A 21,912-nucleotide genomic window follows, 5' to 3' on the forward strand; every position below is an offset into this window, starting at 1 on the left:
TAAGACAAAAAAAATTGTCAATTATTAGACAATTGAAGGGGAAAAAAGTAAAACAAAACTATTTTCATTTGAATCACTTTGACCTAACCTAAAACTCCTATGTTAGGTTAGATTTAATACAAACTTTTTAAAACCCAGGTACATGTAAACTCAAAAGGCTGATTTAACATACATCCAATTTAGTTAGGTGTATACAGTAGCATTTCAAATAATGAATTTCCAACCAGAGGAGTACATCTAGTGAATACCAGTGAGAGTACACACTGATGAAGGTCAAAAACAATTCAAGTGGAAAGAAAGTACCTCTTTAAAGAGCTCTGATTCTAATACACTTCCGACACAACAAAGTAACAATACTAATCTAGTCTGATGCTCAGAATCTTAACAAATAAAATACAAAAGATAAAATTTTAGAATGAGAAGGAACCATTAGATCATTCAGTCACTCCCTATTTTTTTTTCTTTATTTATTTGACAGGTAGAGTTATGGACAGTGAGAGAGAGAGACAGACAGACAGAAAGGTCTTCCTTCTGTTGGTTCACTCCCCAAATGGCCGCCACGGCCGGCGCTGTGCCAATCCGAAGCCAGGAGCCAGGTGCTTCCTCCTGGTCTCCCACGCGGGTGCAGGGGCCCAAGTACCTGAGCCATCCTCCACTGCCCTGCCGGGCCACAGCAGAGAGCTGGACTAGAAGAGGAGCAGCCGGGACTAGAACCTGGCGCCCATATGGGATGCCGGTGCCACAGGCAGAGGATTAACCAAGTGAGCCATAGCGCCAGCCCCTCCCTCACTATTGATGTAACAAAAGTCCTGGGAAAATGGTAAATGTCTTACTGCAGGATATGAAGCTAACCAATGACAGAATCATAATACCTTGTTTTTCTGAACATGTTCTGCTGACACATCAGTTTCTTCCCAATCTGTTCTCCAAACCCTCCTATCTTCAAAGAGTTATTTCTACCACATGCTGAAGTATACAAAAACACGCCTCTTCTCAATCCCCTTCTTTCTACTATTAGCACCACCATTTTCTCAGCCATCTAAACTGTAAACCTTAGTCAATACCACAATCACCTTTTCTCATTCCCCTTGTTCAGGCCCAATTTCTCTGTAAGAAAGTGCAAGGCTCATGACAGCTGCTCCAGCATCAACATAACCTGAATCCAGGAAATGTCCCTCCTTTCCATTTCTACTGCTCTAATCCTGATTTAGGTCTCACTACCTCTTATGATTAAAGTAACTATTTACTTCTCTATAGCTTTAGTCTCTCTCCTCTCTACTCCAGACTGCTCAGCACAATAACAAGAGCTCTAATTAAATCTCCTCCTCAAAATAACAGCACTGGGGCTGGCGCTGTGGCATAGCCAGTAAAGCGGCCACCTGCCGTGCCGGCATCCCATATGGTCACTGGTTCAAGTCCTGGCTGCTCCACTTCTGATCCAGCTCTCTGCTATGGCCTGGAAAAACAGTAGAAGATTTCCAAAGTCCTTGGGCCCCTACACCCGCGTGGGAGACCTGAAAGAAGCTTCTGTCTCCTGGCTTTGGATCCACACAGCTCTGATCACTGCAATCATCTGGGGAGTGAATCAGAGGATGGAAGACCTCTTTCTCTCTCTCTCTCTCTTTCTCTCTCTCTCTCTGCCTCTGCCTCTCTGTAACTCTGTCTGCCACAAATAAATAATTTTTTTTAAAATAAAATAAAATGAAGAACAGCACTGGTTCTTACTCTCAACATACCTATTCAAAGCTGATCAAGGCTCTTAAAAAGCCCATATTCAAACAATCTTTAATTTTCTGCAATTCATTTTAATATGGTCTAACTGGTAGGCAGACTAAACTATTTATCTAAACCAGATATCATCCAAGTGTTGGTTTCCACTTAAAATAAACTGTTGAAATCTTTACTTAATGTATGCTAAACTGATCTTCTGTATACAAAGAGAATCGAAAATGAATCTTGATGTGAATGGAAGGGGAGAGGGAGTGGGAAAGGGGAGGGTTGCGGGTGGGAGGGACGTTATAGGGGGGAAGCCATTGTAATCCATAAGCTTTACTTTGGAAATTTATATTCATTAAATAAAAGTTTAAAAAAAAAAAAGAAAGAAAGTAACTAAATTAAAACGGAAAAAAAAAATGCGCTACACTCCCAATTCTCACTACCACCATAGAACTTTTCTCTTACTTTATGGGGCTTACTAGTACCACCAGCATTATGATGATAATTTTACATATCAATTCTGGGTGCTCAATCAGACCCTTGAGGGTAGAATGCTGCCTGATTTGTTTGTTCATGTGGGATCCCTCATTGAGGCTGTACAATACGCCTATGCAACAAGTATGTCTAACATACAATTCAACAACTGACCAATGCTATCAAACAGAATCCTTCTTTTATACCTGTCGTAACAAAGACTGTTCATATTTCTGTCCTCATACAATGCAACCAGTTCAGTTTCCAAAGACACATGCCTCACTGCCTTCTAATGCTACCTAAGGCAGCATAAAAGAATGAGAAATGGGTGGGACCTCCTAACAGTTGAATGGCAGCATTCTTTCAAATTGGGGAAGGATCTGGAGAGGGCTGGGCAGCAGAGGTACATCTGGCTTGGGTATCTGTCATTTACGCTTCTACAATCCCTGCTCTTCTTCCACTCTTGTCCACCAGAGCCTGGTCTACAGGTTGCTGTCTTTACCATAAGCACTGGGCTGAACCACTGGCCCATCACTCACTGTCCTCTGTGACACCCAGCTGTATGATATCATCCCTGCTTTTTCTAAGTGAGAATTCTTAATCCAACAGTACATTTCCCCTAGGAAAGCTACTCAAGAAAACCTTTACTGACATGTGAACTACTGCCTGCTCTCCTTTCTTTATCAGCTTCCATGCTCACCACATGCCTTCTCAGGGATGCCTGTCAATTAAGCCAAATAAATCACTAACCAGGGGCAGGCATCTCATATGGGTGCCGGTTCGTGTCCCAGCTGCTCCTCTTCCGATCCAGCTCTCTGCTTGCAGTCTGGGAAAACAGTGGAAGATGGCTCATGTGCTTGGGCCTCCTGCACCGGCGTGAGAGACACAGAAGAAGCTCCTGGCTCCTGGCTTTGGATCGGCCCAGCTCTGGCCATTGTGGCCAGTTGGGGAGTGAACCAGCAGATGGAAGACCTCTCTTTCTAACTCTTCCTCTCAAGTAAATAGATAAATCTTTTTAAAAAAAAAATCCATAACTGGTAAAATATCTGCCAATGACAGTAAGAATATGGCTAGGATGGTCTTCTTAAATCATGCCATTTCGTCTATTTTCATTTTTTTTAATTATAAAATCTTTTTTAATTAGAAACATGTAAAAATTTCCCTTTTTTAAAAAAATTATTTATTTACTTGAGAAATGAAGGTAGAAACAGAGAGGTCTTCCATCCACTGGTTCACTCCCCAAATGACAGCAACGGCCTGAGTTGAGCCGATCCAAAGCCAGGAGCCAGTACCTTCTTCACATCTCCCACTTAGGTATAGAGGTCCAAGGACTTGGGCCAACTTCTACTGTTTTCCCAGACCAGAGCAGAGAGCTGAATCGGAAGTGGAGCAGCCAGGACTCAAACAAGCATACATATGGGATGCCTGTGCTACAGGCCAGGTCTTTAACCCTCTGTGCCACAGTGCAGGGCTCTATTCTATTTCATTTTCATGAGGACACAGAAACATATAGTGGGAAATATTTGCAACCCTCAGTTTGTTAGAATGAGACATAGGTCTCTAGTACCTATACCTCCCTAAAGGTATGACCAAGGCATGCTCACAAGGGTCTCAGAAATCACTTCCTACTCTACCTAAACCCTACTTACTGCCATTTTTCTAATATGCAGTAGTCCTAGGGATACTTGGTTTGGCTATTTACATGAAAATCCTGATGTGAACTGATTATTTTTATGCCTAAATATTCATAGAATTAACTATATTCAAAAGAATAAACTTTTTAATAATTTAAAAAATAAAATTCTTGGGCCAGAGCAGTAGCAGGTTAAGAGCCTCTACTTGCAGCCAGCATCCCAAACGGGTGCTAGTTCATGTCCTGGCTGCCCATCTTCTGATCCAGCTCTCTGCTACAGCCTGGGAAAGCAGAAGATGGTCCAAGTGCTTGGGCCCTTGCACCCACGTGGGAGACTCAGAATAAGCTCCTGGCTTTGGACTGGCATAGCTTCTGCCATTGTGGCCCATTTTTGGAGTGAACCAGTGATTGAAGACCTTTCTCTCTGTCTCTCCTCTCTGTCTGTAACTCTACCTCTCAAATAAATAAATAAAATCTTAAAAACAAATACACAATAAAAGAATAATCCCAGTTTGTTTCTTTAAAAACACTTTGGTATATGACAAACTTCAAAAAATTCTCAAGATGTGGCATTAGGCCTGGCAGTTAAAACTCCAGTTGGGTTGTCTGCACCTTACAACAAAGTGCCTGGGTGTGAGTTCTGAGTACACTCTTGATTCCTGTTTCCCTAGTAATGCGTACACTGGAAAGCAGCAGGCTATGGCTCATGCAGTTGGTCCCTGTCACTCAACTAAAACACTTGGGTTGAGTTTTCAGCTCCTAGCTTCAGTCCCCCTGCTGCTGTAGGCATTTTAGAAGTGAACCAGTAGATGAAAGCACTTTCTCTCATAAATAAACAAACAATTTCTGTTTGAAGTTTGTAGAGGGGCAGGCATTTGGCCTATCAGTTAAGCCACCAGTCTGGACACCCGTATTCCATATGTAACTGCCTGGGTTTGATTCCCAGCTCCAGTTCCTGATTCTAGCTTCCTGCTGATGCAGAGCCTGCAAGACAGGGGCGATAATTCAAGTGACTGTGTTCCTCCCATCAGGAGGAGGAAAGGATTTCAGATATACATATGAGACCGTTAGAAAGGACCATAGTGTGTCATCAGGCAGAAGACAGTGGCAGGACAGCATGCCTCAGACAAAAAAACCTAAATGATGAAACCCCTGTAGTTGAAAAACCTGCATTCTGAACTCAACAAAGTTGCTGAATGACGTAGGGATGGCCACCTGTGTGACAACAGTTAACATCACACATGAAAATTGCTGCCATCATCAAAGAAAATTCCTGCAAAAGGCAGCAAATCCATATAAGGCTAGGAAATTTAGAAACCTGGACAAGTATCAACGCAAAGGAAACAGAGGGAGAGTATTTTATAATGTTAAAAAAAGGGATTCAAAATAATTAAAACCTATTACATAAACAAAAAAAATTAATATATGAAAAGGATTGGGGTGGGTATTGGGGTGCAGGGGGTGAAACTGCTGCTTATCATGCCCCTATGGGTTTGAGTCGTTGCTACTCTGCTTCCAATCCAGTTTCCTGTTAATGCACTTGGGTAGGCAGTGGATCACCCAAAGAATTGAGCTCCTGCCACCCACATAGACCCAGATGCAGTTCTGGGCTCCAGTCTTTAGGTTAGTCCAGCCCTTGCTATTAAGGGAAATCTGTCTATCTCTCACTCACTGTCATTCAGTCTCTTAAATAAATAAAACCTTAAAAAATACAGGAGCCAACACTGTGGCACAGCAGGTAAGGTTGCCATCTGTAGTGCCGGCATCCAACATGGGCACCGATTCGAATCCCAGCTGCTCTACTTCCAATCCAGCTCTCTGATGTGGCTGGGAAAGCAGCAGAAGATGTCCCAAGTCCTTGGGCCCCTGTACCCTCATGGGAGACCTGGAAGAAGCTCCTGGCTTCAGATCAGCTCAGCTCCAGCCACTGCGGCCATTTGAGGAATGAAATAGCAGATGGAAGACTTCCCTCTACTTCTGCCTCTGCCTCTCTATAACTCTGCCTTTCAAATAAATAAATAAATCTTAAATATCTATATTATATATAGATACACACACAGAGAGACACACACACACACACACACACAATACATGGGAGCCGGCAGTGTGGTGTAGTGGGTTAAGCCATTTCTTTTTTTATTTATTTATTTTTTTTTTTTGGACAGGCAGAGTGGACAGTGAGAGAGAGAGACAGAGAGAGACAGAGAGAAAGGTCTTCCTTTTGCCGTTGGTTCACCCTCCAATGGCCGCTGCGTTGCGGCCGGCGTATCGCACTGATCCAAAGGCAGGAGCCAGGTACTTAGCCTGGTCTCCCATGGGGTGCAGGGCCCAAGCACTTGGGCCATCCTCCATTGCACTCCCTGGCCACAGCAGAGAGCTGGCCTGGAAGAGGGGCAACTGGGACAGAATCTGGCGCCCCGACCGGGACTAGAACCCGGTGTGCCAGCGCCACAAGGCGGAGGATTAGCCTAGTAAGCCGCAGCACCGGCCAAGCCATTTCTGATCTAGCTCCATGCTAATGGTCTGGGAAAGCAGCTGAAGATGGCCCAAGTGTTCAGGCCCCTGCCACCAACATGGGAGACCTGGAAGAATCTCCTGGCTTCAGCCTGGTCCAGTGATGGCTGTTGCAGCCACCTGGGGAGTGAACCAGCAGAGAGGAAAGATCTCTGTCTCTCTTTCTCTGTCCCTGGAACTCTGCCTTTCAACTAAATGATCTTTTTTAAAAACAAACAAACAAACAAAGGTACTGTCTTCTCAAACTCTCCAGCAATTTTGGACAGAAAGGAACATAACCATCTCTCACACATAATAATGATGGTTATAATTTATTGAGAATTTGGAGAGGTCAGGCATTTTTAAATACATCAAGTCTAAGCATATGATATCCACATTACTACTCCCATTCGACAGATGAGAATCGCTCGAGGGAGATACACTTCCTAGGGACATACAGAGCTTCCTAACAGCACAGTCAGCGTGACAACTAAGCTTGCCTGCCTCCATGTCCATGGCTCTCATTTACCCCCATTATTCTACAGATCGGGATAGGCTTCCTCAAATGCAAACTTCAGAAAAAAAATCAATAAGAATACATCGAATCCTGTCTTGTATCTTTTTTCTTTAAGTGAAGAGTTAATGTCAGATACCTTTAATTAAATTCATGACAACTGGACACAATTCTTAAACCCAACTGACCTCCTCCCAAACTGAAATGTGATTACACCTTAAAAGTGAAAATGTAGGAATAAACATAACCTGTTCACTGGATGAAATATTTTTTAGAAAATATGCTAAGATAAATTAATTCTGTATTTAGTATAAAGTCCTGAAATAATTTTTTTTTAACTTTTATTTAATGAATATAGATTTCCAAAGTACAGCTTATGGATTACATTGGCTTCCCCCACAATGACTTCCTTCCCACCCACAACCCTCCCCTTTCCTGCTCTCTCTCCCCTTCCATTCATATCAAGATTCATTTTCAATTTTCTATATATACAGAAGATCAGTTTAGTATACATTAAGTAAAGATTTCAACAGTTTGCACCCACATAGAAACACAAAGTGAAAAATAATGTTTGAGTACTCGTTATAGCATTAAATCTCAATGTACAGTACATTAAGGACAGAGCTCCTACATGAGGAGTAAGTGCACAGTGACTCCTGTTTATGGCATCAGTAATCTCCCTTTGCTCCAGTCATGAGTTTCCAAGTCTATGGAAGCCTTTTGAGTTCACCGACTCTTATCTTATTTAGACAAGGTCATAGTCAAAGTGGAAGTTCTCTCCTCCCTTCAGAGAAAGGTACCTCCTTCTTTGAAGACCTGTTCTTTCCACTGGGATCTCACTCACAGAGATCTTTCATTTAGGTTTTTTTTTTTTTTTTTTTTTTTTTTTTGCCAGAGTGTCTTGGCTTTCCATGCCTGAAATACTCTCATGGGCTTTTCAGCCAGATCCGAATGCCTTTAGGGCTGATTCTGAGGCCAGAGTGCTGTTTAGGACATCCACCATTCTATGAGTCTGCTGTGTATCTCGCTTCCCATGTTGGATCACTTTCCCCTTTATTTATTCTATCAGTTAGTATTAGCAGGCACTAGACTTGTTTGTGTGATCCCTTTGACTCTTAGTCCTTTCATTATGATCAATTGTGAACAGAAATTTATCATTTGGACTAGTGAGATGGCATTGGTACATGCCACCTTGATGGGATTGAATTGGAATCCCCTGGTATGTTTCTAACTCTACCATTTGGGGCAAGTCAGCTTGAGCATGTCCCAAATTGTACATCTCTTCCCACTCTTATTCCCACTCTTATTGAAATAATATTTTAATCAGTAATTATTACATAGTATTTTAAGAAAATGTCTGCTTGAAACAGTGATATTAATTGACTCCTTACTGAGTCAAATTTCAAATTACTAAACCAAATATACTACTATAAAAACCACTGACTCTTCATAAGGTTCAAAGTAACTTTCAAGACTACTACAAAAAGACCTTTAGTTCCAGCCTCACATTACCATTCCCTTCATTTACACACAGAAATAACACTAAAAGCACGCAGTCAACAGATTCTTTCAGCAAAGTGCAACTCTGAGATAATATAGACTTAGCACTTTTGAACCTTCACGTCAAAAGGTCACATTTTTTTCCTGAACCAATAGAGTATACTAATTACAACCACTGATTTTTCTGGAGGGGTGGTGTATTGAGAACTGACTTTTAACTTGATACTTACAGTTATCTTCCACATCTTTTTTACTGTCCTCTTCTGCAGGGAACACTTGGTTTATGAGAGCCAAAAATGTCTAACAAACAAAACAAAACTCATTAAAGTTGAGACTTATACATAATAAGAAAAATGAAAGCACTTAACTGGTTGCATGCATTGTAACATAATAGCAACAGCATGTTCTTTATTACAATTTAACACAAGTCCTACTATTTAACAAATCATTAACCCAAAAACAGGGCAACAGGTTTACTCAAAACATTTTCTACTATTACCATGGACATGAAATCAAAATTAAAATGAGTAAATAAACATCCCAGGCTCTTACAGCTACAGTAGGACAAAACAAGAAGCATATTAAGCTTACATACATATACTATTTAATAATCATTTTAAAAATAAAAATTTTAAAGTTTATATATGCAGGTTGAGTATCCCTAAACCAAAAACTCAAAATCTGAAATGTTTCATCATGTTAGGCACACAGGTCTGTCTCTCACAGAAACACACACACGGAGACGGGTGAGAGGCAGCGGTGCCATGACAGGAGTTGCTGGAATGAAGTTAAAAGCAGCCTGAAAGGCACCGATGTAGCTGGGTAGTATGCTAAGCCTCTGCCTGCAGCACCAGCATCCCATGTGAGTGCCAGCGCCAGTTCATGTCCCGGCTGTTCCTCTTCCAATCCAGCTCTCTGCTTTGGCCTGGGAAGGCAGTAGAAGATGGCCCACTTGGGCCCCGGTGCCCACGTCGGAGACATGGAAGAAGCTCCTGGCTCATGGCTTCACACAGGCCCAGCTCCTGTTGTGGCTATTTGGGAAGTGAACCAACAGATGGAAGACCTTTCTGTCTGTCTCTATCTTGGTCAAACTCTACCTCTCAAATAAATAAATAAAAGAGCAGCCTGAAAGACCAGGAATGCATCCCAAAAGAAGGGTTCTGTCCCTCATTCTTCATTCTCCAAACTAACCAGCCTGCTCTTCCCCCTCCCCTCTAAGAGAAAATTTGTTTAATGAAAACAATTTTGTTCTCTTAGAGGGAGGAGGTTTTTCTTCCATCAAAAGAAGCTCACATAACAAAGCACACACTGATCACCCAACATTAAATACCTACCGCACATCAAACACAGTGTACCAAGCTCCAAAGAGAGGACAAATAAAAGAGCCCCTGCGCTTGAGATTACAGTCTGGCAGAGATGAGGAGACAAATGTAAACAATCATCTTCAATAAAGATTACAGGAGAGCCAAGAATGCATACCACTCCTCAAGGGAAAAAAGTAATTAATGGTCAATTCCACTGCAGGGTGGGAGGGAGAGATCAGACATCCCTGGAAAGACTTCTTAAAAAAGGTGACCTCAATTACTGTTTTGAAAGGTAAATCAGTACTTGCTAAGCAAAGGGCTGTGGGGTGTGGCACCCCAGGCAAGAGCACTGTCAGGGACAGAAAGCACCTCTCACCACACTCACGACGAGGACCGAACACTTGTGGAAGGGGTAGAGGGAAGAGGAGAAACAGGCACAGAAGAATAAGTGTGTGGCGAAAAGTATGAGTGGGAGACAGCTTCTGGAGAAAATTTAAGATCACCAAAGTACATAGGGAAAAGAAATACAGACCCTCAGACGCCATATATTATGAGCTTTAGTCTGAAGAGGGACGAGACAGCATTTTCCACAGAATTAAAAAGATATTGGAACACACAGAAGGGATGTGTTGGGAATGTTTCATTTGACCTACTGTTTTGTTTCAAAATACACACTAATGCAAACAGACACAACACATACATGTTGGCATAAAAAGTCTCTTTTTTTTAAGACTTATTTATGTATTTGAAAGGCAGAGTTACAGAGAGGCAGAAGCAGAGAGAGAGGTCTTCCATCTGCTGGTCACTCCCCAGATGGCTGCAACAGCCGGAGTTATACTGATCCAAAGCCAGGAGCCAAGGACTTGTTCCAGGTCTCCCACACACACAGGTGCAGGGGCCCAAGGACTTAGGCCATCTTCTACTGCTTTCCCAGGCCACAGCAGAGAGCTGGATCAGAAGTGGAGCAGCCAGGACTAGAACCAATGCCCATATGGGATGCCAGCACTGCAGGTGGCGGCTTTATCCACTATGCCACAGCGCCGGCCCCAAAAGTCTATTTCTTATAAATTCTCACACATGATATACATACTTAATGCAATATAAAATCTATATTTTTGCAAATAATCACAAAGAAAAAAACCTGAAAAGCCATCATTCTCATCAAAGATATGTCCCCCACTAGAGCTGACTCCATTTCCTCATCTGTGCTTCTACTCTACAGTCCATCGCTTTACAGACTTAGTTCCTTTATAAATGTTTACAGGATGAGGAGGAGGAGGATGACCTCTGGATCAAGAATCATCCAGGCAAAAGATGATTTCTCTTATGTATCTTTCCAGGGGTGGAGAATGTTTGGCCTGCGGGCCATTAAATCATTTGATTTGGCCCTGCCAGGGCCATCGCGGGTGGGACTTGAAATTCCATAAATCTAATTTTTAAGTTGTTACTTTTGTATGGCCTGAGAATGGTGTTATAAATATCCAAACAGCCCTTAGCAGAAGACAGGTCCCCTACCCCTGTACTACCTGGTTATTATGACACTTTACAATTTCTTAAGACCCTGTTCAGAAAATAAGTGAGGAAATTAATATTAAAAGAATCCTAAGAATTTGTTAAATCTCAAAAAATATTTCTTTTTAAAAGCAACTTAAACTTTAGTTTACAGAATTACCTACAGATTCATAATATTTACATGATTCCACAATGTAAACTGTTTCTGTTGATTCTACATACATGCCTGACTAATACTATTAAGGCACAGTTAAAAGCATATTAAAATATGAAAAAACCATTTCCCCATAAATAAGATTTCTTCTATCCTTGAACTGAATTATTTTGTCACTTGTGGTTACAACAGAATATACCTAGGAAATATACTTTGCATATCATTTTGGCCTTTTGACTTACTATGCTTATAAAAATATGTCAAAGAAAATTCAAAAAGTTTCAAATACATAAAATAACTGAGTTTTTTAAATTTTTTTAACGTGTACTGCATTGTAAGTACAAATAGATACCTGTTAATAAGAGGAAAAACTAGAAACACTCTGTCTTTCCTATCCTGAGGGTATCTTTAATTGGCCTCCTCTAACAAGGCACATTATATATTATGCATTGCGGTTCCTGGGTTGTTTACAGTAACAGAATAGTTTTCTCTGTGAAAAGACCTCCTGAGAAATCTACCTTGTTTTTCTAAGGTTCCCAGAAGGACGGTAGTCATATGGCATTAGTTAACCATGTATGGGTAGAATATAAATTATTCATGAACATCTGCAGAGTCCAAAGTAAACAGAAATGACATCCACAAACTTAATTTAGACAGAAGAGCTGTTTAATAGGAATATTTATTGAGGCTCTCCCACAAAAACCATCCATACCAGATCCCATGAAGACTGAAAGGGAGGCATTTACAAGGATGTCTTCTCTGTAAGCAATGCAAAACTCCTGGTAACTTTTCCCCAAAACTTCCATTTTTTTAATAGTGTCTACTCTATGTTGAAGCATGAAAGGAAATAAATACCATGTGTACAGACTTCAAAGTTATTTTTATGCTTTGAAAATTATCACAAAAATAATTTTAGATGTGAAAATTTAAGACTTAAGTATCTTATAGAAACTTACCCAGATCCATGCTAATAAATGTAAGAAAATAAATTTTTTTTTTAAAAATCTTATTTGTAAGCTAAAGAAAAAAGTAAAATTTGATAACCTAACCAATTCACTTTTCATATTTTTACTTCATAACATGTTGAATATATCACAATCATAAATATTATAGCAATATGACATAAGAAATAAAAATACATTATTACTTGTATTTTATCATCTAGTTATTTGTTATAAAGAATGTGATTATGAAAGGCTCACCAAAATTTACATCTAATTTTATAATTTCTTTCTTTTTTTTTTTTTTTTTTTTTTTTTTGACAGGCAGAGTGGACAGTGAGAGAAAGAGAGAGACAGAGAGAAAGGTCTTCCTTTTGCCGTTGGTTCACCCTCCAAGGGCCACTGCGGCCGGCCAGCGCACCACGCTGATCCGAAGGCAGGAACCAGGTGCTTCTCCTGGTCTCCCATGGGGTGCAGGGCCCAAGGACTTGGGCCATCCTCCACTGCACTCCCGGGCCACAGCAGAGAGCTGGCCTGGAAGAGGGGCAACCAGGACAGAATCCGGCACCCCGACTGGGACTAGAACCTGATGTGCCGGCGCCGCTAGGCGGAGGATTAGCCTGTTGAGCCACAGCGCCGGCCTATAATTTCTTCCTTAAGGTATGCACTTCTGATTTATTACAAAAAAATCAGTAGAAAATTAAGATTCACTTACTAGAAACTATCTTTTCCATATACTATGCCAGGGACATCTACTTCATTAAGCAGAGAGGCAGCTCTTTCAAAAAAGACAACTATTTTTTAAAAGAAATCACATTTTGAAATTTTTTTGGAGAAACTCACCTTGCCCCTTTGGTTCAAGGGTTCAATTGTTAAGCTGTCAGGGCCAATATCCACAATATTGCCCATCTGAAATCCATCGGTAGGGTGTGGTGCCCAAACGGGCTTTCCATCCTCCATTTTTGAAGGGGGCTATCCACTATAGCCTGTTTGAAAGGAACAGACAAATGAACATAAATAACTTTGGAAATACAAATCAAATATCAGCTTTGAAAGTTCTCATGTAAAATCTAACAGAAATACATCTGCCCCGACCACAGAGAATCCCCCTGCCCTCCCTCCACCACGCTGCCCTTGCCCCCTTCATTCACCATAGATAAGGCCAGGCAGAGGCTGCTCTACCCTCAGGTTACACCTGGCTCTGCTACTGTCTTTCTTCAATTGAAATTGCAGTAAAGGACTATACTAGCACCAGGACAGAAACAGAAATGGTCACGGTTTCCACCAGTTGTTCCAGTATAATTTATAATAGCACTCCCTCTTGCTATTCAAAGTATGCTAGCTTGCATAATAAATTAAATAGTAGGAACAGATATAACTATGTGGAGTTAGCTGCTGAAAGCTGAAAATTTGGGGCAGGCACTGTGGCATAGCCAGTAAAGCCGCTGCCTGCAGTGCCGGCATTCCATATAGGCGCCGGTTCAAGTCCTGGCTGCTCCACTTCTGATCCAGCTCTCTGCTATGGCCTGGGAAAACAGTAGAAGATGGCTCAAGTCCTTGCGACCCTGCATCCACATTTGAGACCCAGAAGAAGCTCCTGGTTCCTGGCTTTGGATCGGCTCAGCTCCAGCCATTTAGGGAATGAACCAGCAGATGGAAGATCTCTCTCTCGCCTGCTCTTTCTCTCTCTTACTCAGCCTCTCTGTAACTCTGCTTTTCAAATAAATAAATAAATCTTAAAAAATAAAAGAGTTGGAAAATTAAGTTATTTTGAACCTGAAGGAATAAAAAGAGATCACTTCCTCTGAGAAACCTTGCCCAACACTCTGAGATGCTCCCTATACAATTCTTACAACACTACTCAGAAATTGGGTTTTTGTTCTTTTCTTATTTTCTTCTGCTGAGGTAAAATGTATACACAGTGAAACGTATCAATCTAAGTAAGCAAGTTTATGAATTCAGACAAATGCTATATAGCCATTTAACTTAAACCTCAAATAGTTGTCATCCCAGAAAGTTCTCCCTTGTCTCCATTTGATCAATCCCAATGCTAATGTTCAGTCAAGTTTTACTGTTCTTTCTTTAATCTTTTTAAATATTTTATTAATTAAATATTAAATTAATATTAAACTACAGAGAGTAACTTAATATTAAGTTACAGAGAGACAGAGGCAGAGGTAGAGAGAGAGAAAGAGAGAGAGAGAGGTCTTCCATCTGCTGGTTCACTCCCCAGATGGCTGCAAAGGCCAGAGCAGAGCTGATCCAAAGCCAGGAGCCAGGAGCTTCCTCTGGGTCTCCCACATAGGTGCAGGTACCCAAGGACTTGGGGCATCCTTTGCTGCTTTCCCAGGAACATTAGCAGGGAGCTAGATTGGAAGTGGAGCAGCCAGAACTCTCACCAGCACCCATATGGGATGCAGGTGCTGCAGGCTTAACCCACTGTGCTGCAGTACCAGCACTTTATATGTTCTTGAACTTCATATAAATGATATAATGCAGACTTATTCATTCCTGTCTGGCCTCTTTTGAATGAAAGAAGTGTTTCGATTTTCAAAATATTCAACCAAGTTATTGTCTGTGCTAGTATAGTGGATGACTATACCACAATTGCTTCTCAGTTGTCCTGTTGATGCATATTTGGACAGCTTCCAGTTTTTGCCGATTGTGAATTCCAATATAATTTTCAAGAGTTTATATAAGGCTTCTTTCATATTTGGCATTCTTAGCTGTAACATTTACAATTCTATCAACAGTAGCCCAAAGGTTCCATGACATTCAAAATACTTCACTTTTGGGGCCGGCGCTGTGGCACAGCAAGTTAAAGCCCCGGAAGAAGCTCCTGGTTCCTGGCTCCAGATCAGCTCAGCTCAGGCAGTTGTGTTCATTTGAGGAGTGAACCTGTCTCTCTCTGATTCTACCTCTCTCTGTAACTATAAAATAAATCTTTAAAAAACATACTTCATTTTAATGAGCCTGAATACTATAAAAGGAATGGATAACAGTGATCAGCTAATAAGTAATAGCAGATATTCCAGTTCCAGGATCTCAACAGAAACTGACTTTTTTCACTGCTTTAAAGAACTGCTTCCTGTGTCATGATGCTGCTTTTAGTGGAGGTCTCAAATTTGGGATCCCTAGTATGGGCGCCCACAGGTGCAGTCCCTCCTGAAAGTTATGGATGTTTGGCATACAGACCAGCCAAAAAGATGCTAATCACTGGCACATTTAAAATGTGCCAATTGGTCTATGTCTTCTTGGTAGTGGCTACAAAGTGGGTTGCTTCTCATATCCAGTAAATCCTAGCAGGCTTATGTATAATTCTGAGTGAAAAAAATTAGATAAAGATTCTTCATAAAAGTGAATCCAAAACACTGTCTCAGATTTACATGCACACTTCTACTCTTTCCCTAGATAATCAAATCTGGTTCAGTTGCTTTAAACACTATTTATATGTGAGTGATTTCCAAATTTATTTCTCCAGCCAAGACATCCATTGAGTACCCAGATATCTACTTTCCTCCTAGACAACTCTTCATGGATTCAGCCAATATGTGCAACATTATTATTACGGTGCACCATCCCAGACTGCTGTCTCCATATCAGTAAAGACACAAACAATACTTAGTTCCAATCAAACCTGGAGTCACCCTCAATTCTTCCAGCTCCTTTCAATTTCATAGCACCCCTTAATCTGTCAGCTTTATCTCAACAGGCACCTCAAATCCACCCACTTCTTGGCATCTCCCCTGCCACCTTAACCCAAACCAACATTGCCTTACACTAGGATTTCTATAATTAACTTAAATGCCTGTTCTACGCTTGCTGCTCCACACAGATCACCAGCAATCTTAGTGAATGATAAGTCTGACCAGGTCATTCCCATTCCTTCAGGGAAGACGATCCCGTAGGACACAACACCCCACCAACAACAACATTTACTGGTGGTAAATGAATGAACTGTTTACCTAGTTTGTGAAGAGTTAAAGGAGATAGTAAACTAGAGGGAGTTGGAAGGCTGTAAAACCTACGCTTCCAATTCAGTTCTACCACTTTCATACTACCTCTTAAGCAAGTTACTTAACCTCTTTGATCTTTATCTTTATCCTTATCCATATGGTGGGATAATATCACTTACCTTACAGAATTGCTGTGAGGATTAAATGACATAAAGCTGAGATCATCACTGTGTGGCACCCAACAGACACTAGTCACACAACTCCCTGTCCCCTCCTCCCATAGCCCTTGTTTGAAGCCACCAATTTCAAGACAATGATCTTGTGGCAGTTCAGCAAAAGCAAAACCCTCAACATCAAAAAAAAGAATGGCAAATTCCCTTAACTATTCAAATTGTTTTTCCTTATTTTTATGGTTTGTTTATTTATCTGAAAGAGGGAAAGAGATTAATCATCCATCTGCTGGTTCACTCCTCCATTTTGCTGCCAAGGCTACAGGTTATTTTCTGGAAAAGACAGAGATCTCTGGAGTGAAAAACTCTAGGAAAAAGCAAGGGTATGCATACAAAAACTGCTGCATGCTGACAACTCTCTCTGACCAACTAGCTAGGCTCCTCCACCACTTGATAAGGTTTTTTTTTTTTTTTTTTTTTTTTTTTTTTTTTGACAGGCAGAGTGGACAGTGAGAGAGAGAGACAGAGAGAAAGGTCTTCCTTTGCCGTTGGTTCACCCTCCAATGGCCGCCGCGGGCGGCGCGCTGCGGCCGGCGCACCGCGCTGATCCGATGGCAGGAGCCAGGAGCCTGGTGCTTTTCCTGGTCTCCCATGGGGTGCAGGGCCCAAGCACCTGGGCCATCCTCCACTGCACTCCCGGGCCACAGCAGAGAGCTGGCCTGGAAGAGGGGCAACCGGGACAGAATCCGGCGCCCCAACCGGGACTAGAACCCGGTGTGCCGGCGCCGCTAGGCGGAGGATTAGCCTAGTGAGCCGCGGCGCCGGCACTTGATAAGGTTTTGACCTTGGCCTCTGTCTCTATCCCTACCAGGCTAGCAAGAATCCTGTAAAGTCAGTTTAGGAAGAATTCCCCACCTTTGATATTTGATTAAGTTCCTTCTCCCTCATCATTTCTGACGTGTAAGTCCTTAGCCTGCCTCAAGCAAGAAGCTGATACCAAGAACCATCACACTCCTCATGCCTTCTCTGAAGAATTTCCCACCCTCACTCCCTCACTCTGTTCCTAAGTGACAATTACCCAGCTGACTTCACTATTTTCAGATTTCAGGCCTTCACTGTCCCCTACTGCAATAGTCCTTGTTAGGAACTGAATGCTATATGTCTGCATGGACTAAACCGTGTTGTCCCCAGATTCACATGTTAAAGCCTTAAACACTTCACGTGACCATACATGGAAATACGGCATTCAAAAGATAACTCAAGGCAAATAAGTTCATATGTATAGGGTTCTAATCAGATAGGACAGGTGGCTTTGGCACAAGAGGAAGATAGAGAAATCTCTATCTCCATGGACATGCCCTGAGGAAAGGCCACTTTAGCACAGTTGTCTGCAAGCCAGAAAGACCGCTCTTATCAGAAACCAATCCTGCTGACATACAGCTCTCATATTTCTAGGATCCAGAACTCTGAGAAAATACGTTTCAGTTGTTTATGCCACTCAGTTTGTGGTATTTTGTTAAGACAGCTCCAGCAGACTAGTATACTTCTAGCAGAGAAATAAAAGTACATGCCTATTTCGATTGTCATGGATAAAGACTTCCTTCCTGTTTTTAACAAAAGTCAGAATAATTTTTAACAAGACAATAGAAGTGAATTACTCACTGGAATGTATGGAAGATAAAGTTAAGGAAACCTTTCAGAGAGCCTAGAAAGAAAGGTATAGAAAGTAGGGAGGGAAAAGTTACGAAAATGAAAGACCAGTACTGTGGCACAGCAGGTTAAGCTACCACTTGCCATGTCAACGTCCCATATCAGAGCACCAGCTGGAGTCCTAACTGTTTCACTTCCAGCTAATGTGCCTGTAAAAACAGCAGAAGATAGCCTAAGTACATAGGTCCCTACCACTCATGTGGGAGATTAGAACAGAACACCTCGCTCCTGGCTTCTGCCTGGCCCAGTCCCAGTCATTGTGCCCATTTGGGGAGTGAACCAGCAAATGGAAGATCTCTTGCTCTCTTTCAGTCTCTCCCTCTCTCTGCCACTCTACCTCTCAAATAAATAAATCTTTTTAAAAAAAAAATAAAAACATTCATCATCAAAATACCAGGAAAACTACTCCATTCCTACCCTACAAAAAAAAAAAAAAAGGGAGAAAGCTTTGAAATATGCAGAGAAAATTCTTCACAAATAGAAGACATGATTTTTTATTAGTCTAGCCAAAATACCCATTGAGTTCTCAAAGATAACATTGAAAAACATACACACAACAAAAAGATGCCAGTGTCAAACTTCAGAGCATCACGAATGAAGATACTGCACATTTAGAGAGCCATGAGGGGGAAAAAAAGGGGGTTAAAAAAAAAAAAACCAGGGTGTATCCAATGGATCATGAATCAGAATGGCTTCAGGGACTCTCAAAGCAACAAATAAAACAATACTTTTAAAATCCTAGAGAGTTATTTCCAACCTAGAACTTCATACTTAGGCAAACTAGACTGGAGCATAGTGGTTTCAAGGGAGAGCTACATTGGGCAATATCACCAAAGCCATCCACTGCCCCTGAAACAGGCAAATCTGGTGCAGTTTCTTATCTACCTTGTCCTGCTCTGACTATGTGATATATACATAATGATATTCTTTGCCTGAAAGACGTTCTGAACAGTCATTAAATTAAACATTATATTTTTTTTTAATAAGCCCAGGACCTAAGGCTTTCACTTGCTTTATTCTACCAAACATTTCTTTTAAGATTTATTTAATTATTTGAAAGTCAAAGTTACAGAGAGAGGGGGAAAAACACAGAGATCTTCCATCCACTGGTTCACTCCTCAAATGGTTGCAATGGCCAGGGCAGGGCCAGACTGAAGCCAGGAGCAAGGAGCTTCTTCCAGGTCTCATGTGTAAGTAGCAGGGGCCCAAGCACTTGGGCCATCTTCCAGTGTCTTTCCCAGGCTATTATCAGGGAGCTAATTGGAAAATGGAGCAGCCAGGACACAAATCTATACTCATAGGGGATGTCAATGTCACAGGAGGCAGCTTTACTTGCTATATCGTAAGTCCAGCCCCCAAATACTAATCTGTGAAAGATTTTCATTAAAATAAATCTGTTTTAAAGTGTCTTTTAATTGTTTTTGTTTTTGTAATTTTAAATATTTATAGTATAAATTATCCTTCATTAATGGAGTCCGATCTACTCATCCCACCAGAGACAATAAAATTCTTCTAGATGTGTTCCTATTCCCAAAAAATCCTTCAAAGAACCCATGCAATCAACATTCATTCTTATCAAGTGTGTTTGCATAGGAAGGGTACTTTAAAATACACTGCAAAGGGAATTTTTAAAGAGACAGTCTCAATTCCCATTGCACCTGCACTAAAAGCCTTACATTTTCTCTAAAGGGAGGAAAGAACTTTCATTTTGCTCATGGCCTTGTCCAAATACTGATGGAGTCTGTGGACTCAAAAGGCTTCCATTGCCGAGGCAGCTCATGACAAGAGCCTCGGGTGGTCACTGACAGGAGTCACTGTGCACTAACTCCCCATGCAGGACTTTTGTTCTCAATGAGTTGTATAATGAGAGTTAACTGTACATGGGCCCAAGCACTTGGGCCATCTTTCACTGCTTTTCCAGGCCATAAGCAGAGAGCTGGATCAGAAGAGGAGCAGTTAGGACAAAAATTGGTGCCTACTACACCATAGCGTCAGCACCTCAATTTATTCAATAAAATCAAAAGCGAGGGAACCCTTCTAAATTCATTCTATGAGGCCTGAATCACCTAGATTCCAAACCCAGATGACAAAGCAAAATGAAAAATAGACTCATACCCCTTATGAACTTAGATGCAGAAATTCCCAACTGTCCTCAAATAGTTTTTTGGTGTGTGTGTGTGTGTGTGTGTGTGTGCAAATTGTTGAAATCTTTACTTATTATAGAGTTGGTCTTCTGTGTACAAAATTAATTGAAAATGAATCTTAATGGAGAATGGGACTGGGAAGGGGAGAGGGTGGAGGAAGAGGAGGAGGAGTGGGAATGTGGGTGGGAGGGCGGGTATGGCAGGAAGAATAACTATATTCCTAAAGCTGTACTTACAAAATTTGTATTCCTTAAAAAATAAATTTTAAAAAAGTATAAGATAAATGTAGCATCAGAATGAAAAATAAATAAATAAAAGCCTTAAACACATTAAAGGCTAACTAACATAAGCACTGCAGGAATACTAAGGCAAAACAAAAACAGTAAGAACCACTGGGGTTAATTAAGAAAATAAAAAATTCCTGAAGTTTTAGGAAAAGAGAGGGAATGTTCTTCAATAACTCATCATCAACCAAAAGTTATCTCATTTTTAGTATTTGACTGACAACAGATAGTGTATTTGTAAAGTAAGCACTATAGTAATCAACAGAAGCCCTGGTTAATGTGAAGAACATAACCGACAGCCTTCTTGAGGTACTACTCTACATTTTCATTTAGTCTCTGTTGAAAGACGAAAAGCAAATCACCAGGAGGCCCCCTTAGCAAACCCTGGAATTGAGAGTGACAAATACATTCATGTTTCTTTCTTCTCTTCAATGCCAGTCATGATCCCAGTAGCATCCATTACCCATAAGCAAAATGGGCAGATCCGTAACACAAAATATGAGCCATTATCTGGTATGTCACTATTAACTGCAAAAATTATCATTTAAAAAGTATTGTTATGAGTCAGGCATTTGGCACAATGGTCAAGACACCACTTGGGATGCCAGAGTCCCTTGTCGGAGGGCCTGGGTTCGAATCCCAGCTCCACAGCCCTGCTAATGTGCGCCCTGGAAGGCAGCAGGTGATGGCTCAGGTATTTAGTTCCAAGCCACCACTTGGAAGATCCAAGCTGGAGACTCAGCTGTTACAGGCTTTTGGGGAATAAACCAGAGGATGGAAGATCTCTGTCTCTCCTCTCTGTCTGTATTTCAAATAAATAAATATATCTTTTAAAGTACAGTTGTGATATGTAACAACTTTTTTTTTTAGCTAAGATATTAAAATTTTAGTACCAGCTAAAAGGCTGGGCTGAAAAAGCAAGAATAAGATACCAAAAAGGAAGAAAGAAACACTACACAGGGTAGGCAGACTCCTCTACCAGGTGCCTTCGACAGACATTCCTTCTACTATTATTTATTTTGCTTATCTTGTACCTAAAGAGGTATAAGAGATGCCTTGGCCACCAAGAGGAAAGCAGCTGCTAAGAAGGCCCTGAGCCCTGAGTCCCTCTGGAGAGATAGGCACAGGGAACTGGGGTGGATGTATCCAATTTCCCTTTTAAAAATATCACTTTTTCACTGGCCAGGCCCTGCCAAGCCTTGCTGACAAAAACAATGCTATATGCACCTTTGGCACACAGCTTTAAACTGGCAACTCCTCTCAGCTGTATCAGTATATCCTAAAAGCTATTAGCTTCCCAAGTTTCCAGATAGTAAGAAAATTGGGCACCAGGTAGCAGCCGGCTGTAGCTCCAACATTTTGTGTGTACCTAAAACAATCTTTCATCAAGCACTTCAGCTCCATAAA

General features: G+C 41.2%; 1 protein-coding gene across 10 annotated transcripts in view; it reads right to left on the reverse strand.

Annotated features, from left to right (window-relative positions):
• Window positions 1-21,912, reverse strand: part of MYO6 (myosin VI) — a 173,917-nt gene that overhangs the window by 96,662 nt on the left and 55,343 nt on the right. For all 10 annotated transcript variants that reach the window (XR_007923236.2, XR_011388642.1, XM_008263127.4 and 7 more), the window contains exons 3-4: window positions 13,085-13,227; window positions 8,561-8,630 (exon numbers count right to left, since the gene is read on the reverse strand). Coding sequence is in view for 8 of the 10 variants with exons in the window: in XM_008263127.4 (XP_008261349.3) it covers window positions 8,561-8,630; window positions 13,085-13,201 (187 nt within the window). In the remaining 2 variants the exon portion in view is untranslated. The remainder of the gene's footprint in view (window positions 1-8,560; window positions 8,631-13,084; window positions 13,228-21,912) is intronic.

Source organism: Oryctolagus cuniculus, chromosome 5, assembly GCF_964237555.1.
Source record: "Oryctolagus cuniculus chromosome 5, mOryCun1.1, whole genome shotgun sequence".
Taxonomy (NCBI): Eukaryota; Metazoa; Chordata; class Mammalia; order Lagomorpha; family Leporidae; genus Oryctolagus; species Oryctolagus cuniculus.